Source organism: Danio aesculapii, chromosome 2, assembly GCF_903798145.1.
Source record: "Danio aesculapii chromosome 2, fDanAes4.1, whole genome shotgun sequence".
Lineage (NCBI taxonomy): Eukaryota > Metazoa > Chordata > Actinopteri > Cypriniformes > Danionidae > Danio > Danio aesculapii.
In genome coordinates, this window is record NC_079436.1 from 53,722,842 (window position 1) to 53,725,341 (window position 2,500).

A 2,500-nucleotide genomic window follows, 5' to 3' on the forward strand; every position below is an offset into this window, starting at 1 on the left:
ATATTGTGCTGACATTTTATTTAGCTTTTAGTAATTTACTTGAAGGCAACGTTTCTAATTTTTTGGTACACAATTGTTTTTGATATACAGTGGTCCCTCGTTAATCGCGGGAGTTACGTTCTAAAAATAACCTGCAATAGGCAAAATCCGTGCAGTAGTCAGCTTTATTTTTTAACAATTATTAAGGTTTTAAGGATGTAAAACCCCCCACTGCACACTTTATACACATTTCTCAGACAGGCATTAACATCTTCACACTTTTCTCTCTCGTTTAAACTCTCAAAGTTCAAACCTTCGTAGAAAAATAAGTCCAGTATTATAGAATGAAACCTGTTGTCAGGTGCAAAAATTTATCGCTGTCAGCAAAAAGTTCATAAAGCTTTATAGCTTTTGTGTGGATAATGTTGGCATCCAGCGTAATGTGCTTTTTCCTGCAGTCAGTGATCCATAAAACTAGCAGATTCCATCTTTAAGGGGGTGGCACGCCGGATGCACCACTCACATGACAGATAGAAGTAACACACACACACACACACACACACACACTCACACACACACACACACACACCACATTTGCATGGTATTTAAAGTGAAATTATTCAGATGGCGCTTTGTGGCACGGCAGAACTATGAACAGCCGCTGACTTAAGGCACCAGTGTGTGTACCCTGATATAAACCTGTTTACAATTTTAAAATGCATGGCGCTGTGTGGTACGGCGCATCTGGTGTGCGACCCCCTTTATGATAGTCTTTCTGCGGACAGTTACAACCCTTTTTGCATCCTTGTTGGAACTCATACTGCTAGCGGTTAAAGATTTATGTTAATTTGGCAAGCTGAATGCATTCTGTACTGTATAGGAGACACGGAAGAGATTGATTAACAATGGTCTACAGCCAATCAGGACGCAGAACACGATGCACTGTAAAAATTTTTTATAAAAACATGTCCAATTGCTAACAAAAACGATCTGTGAAGCTGCGAAAAGTGAACCACATTATAGCGAGGGACCACTGTAACACAAATATTTTTAGTATTTTAGTGTTAATGGACTTTAACACTGGCTTAAAGAGCTGTTTTGTGGATAAAGTCATCCCAATGCATGAGTGTTACAGTTAAAGTCATAGTTCACCCAAAAATAAAATGTTCTCTCACTTACTTACTCTAGTGGACCCAAATCTTTGAGGTTTATTTTTCCATTGAACACAAACAAAGATAATCTAAAGAAAGCTGAAAACATGTAACAATTGGCTTCCATAGTAGGACAAACAAATACGATGCAGGGCTCGAAATGAACGTTTTTGCTTGGTAGCACTGGTGCTCCTAACTTGAAAAATGTAGGCGCACCCACCAGTTATGAGCAGCGTTACTACAAGTTTTATATAAACAGATTTATTGCATTCGGAATCAACACTAATCAAAACTAACAAGCAAAAAAATAAATATACTTGCGTGAGGAAAATAGGTCTCAACGAAATTCTGTTATCACAAGAAAATACATTTTTATAACATAATTGAGTGACCAAAAGATACACGCACCGCTCACCGGCCCTGCACGCACTGCTTGACATGAATCAATCCGTTAACGATACGTTACTGTGCTGTGTTCTAACGTGTGCTGTCTGATATTGCACAGATGCTTTTGACATATACCTTATTATTTGCAAACGTCATTTTAATAGCAATACCGGTCTTTTCATGAGCTGCAATATTAGTTTAATCTTAGCCAGTGCAAGCCCTTTTGCGATGGTGTACGTGGTGTTAAATTTTACATAGAGCTGCCACTTGCACGGCTGGCAGCATCTGGCGATTAAATGAAGGATTAAACAGAACCTCTTGTGCTTTAAATGTGTAGATGTGGCAAACAGTTACCTGAAAATTCCATCCCACAGACTTTACAGTGAATGCTTTAGTTATTTCCAGAGCGGACTTGAAGCCACTGGAAGTCTTTTTATCCTCTCTTCGAAAAATGTAGATGTGGATTAACATTCACCACGTGATCAGTAATCAGATGTGCCATTATTTGTAACTTTAGGTGGTTTCTAAAACAAAATCTGTCAGTGTTGTTTTCATTCTCTCATCTTCAGCGCTTTACGTTTTCGTGTTGTAGCTCTTCCTGTCATTGCAAGGCAGAAGGCTGTGACTGAGTGATTGACAGCTGATTTTAACCAATCCATTCACATTCAGTTCTAGAGCAGTGGGCGAAGAGCGCGAAGGCGGGGCAAGCATTGCAGGCTTTGTTTACTGCAGCAAGTTGACATGACAACAGTTTTAAACTGTTCCTGAGCACTGCGTTTCAAGTGCAAAGATGCATAATGCGTGAATGTGTCCTGGATCCGTGCGTGCGGTGAACATTTTGCAGTTAAAACCGGTCACACAAATGCTCCTAAACATATTTTGAGGTCGCATAGATAAAATTTCGGGCGCATATGCGACCAAAAGAGTCGCAATTTCAGCCCTGCTATCGAAGTCAATGGTTACAGGTTTTCAGCTTTCTTCAG

At 39.6% G+C, this 2,500-nt stretch overlaps 1 protein-coding gene across 1 annotated transcript in view; it reads left to right on the plus strand.

The window, feature by feature from the left end:
- Positions 1-2,500, plus strand: part of ranbp3b (RAN binding protein 3b) — a 52,406-nt gene that overhangs the window by 21,466 nt on the left and 28,440 nt on the right. The window contains 1 exon segment of the mRNA XM_056445691.1: positions 301-335. Coding sequence (XP_056301666.1) covers positions 301-335 — 35 coding nt within the window.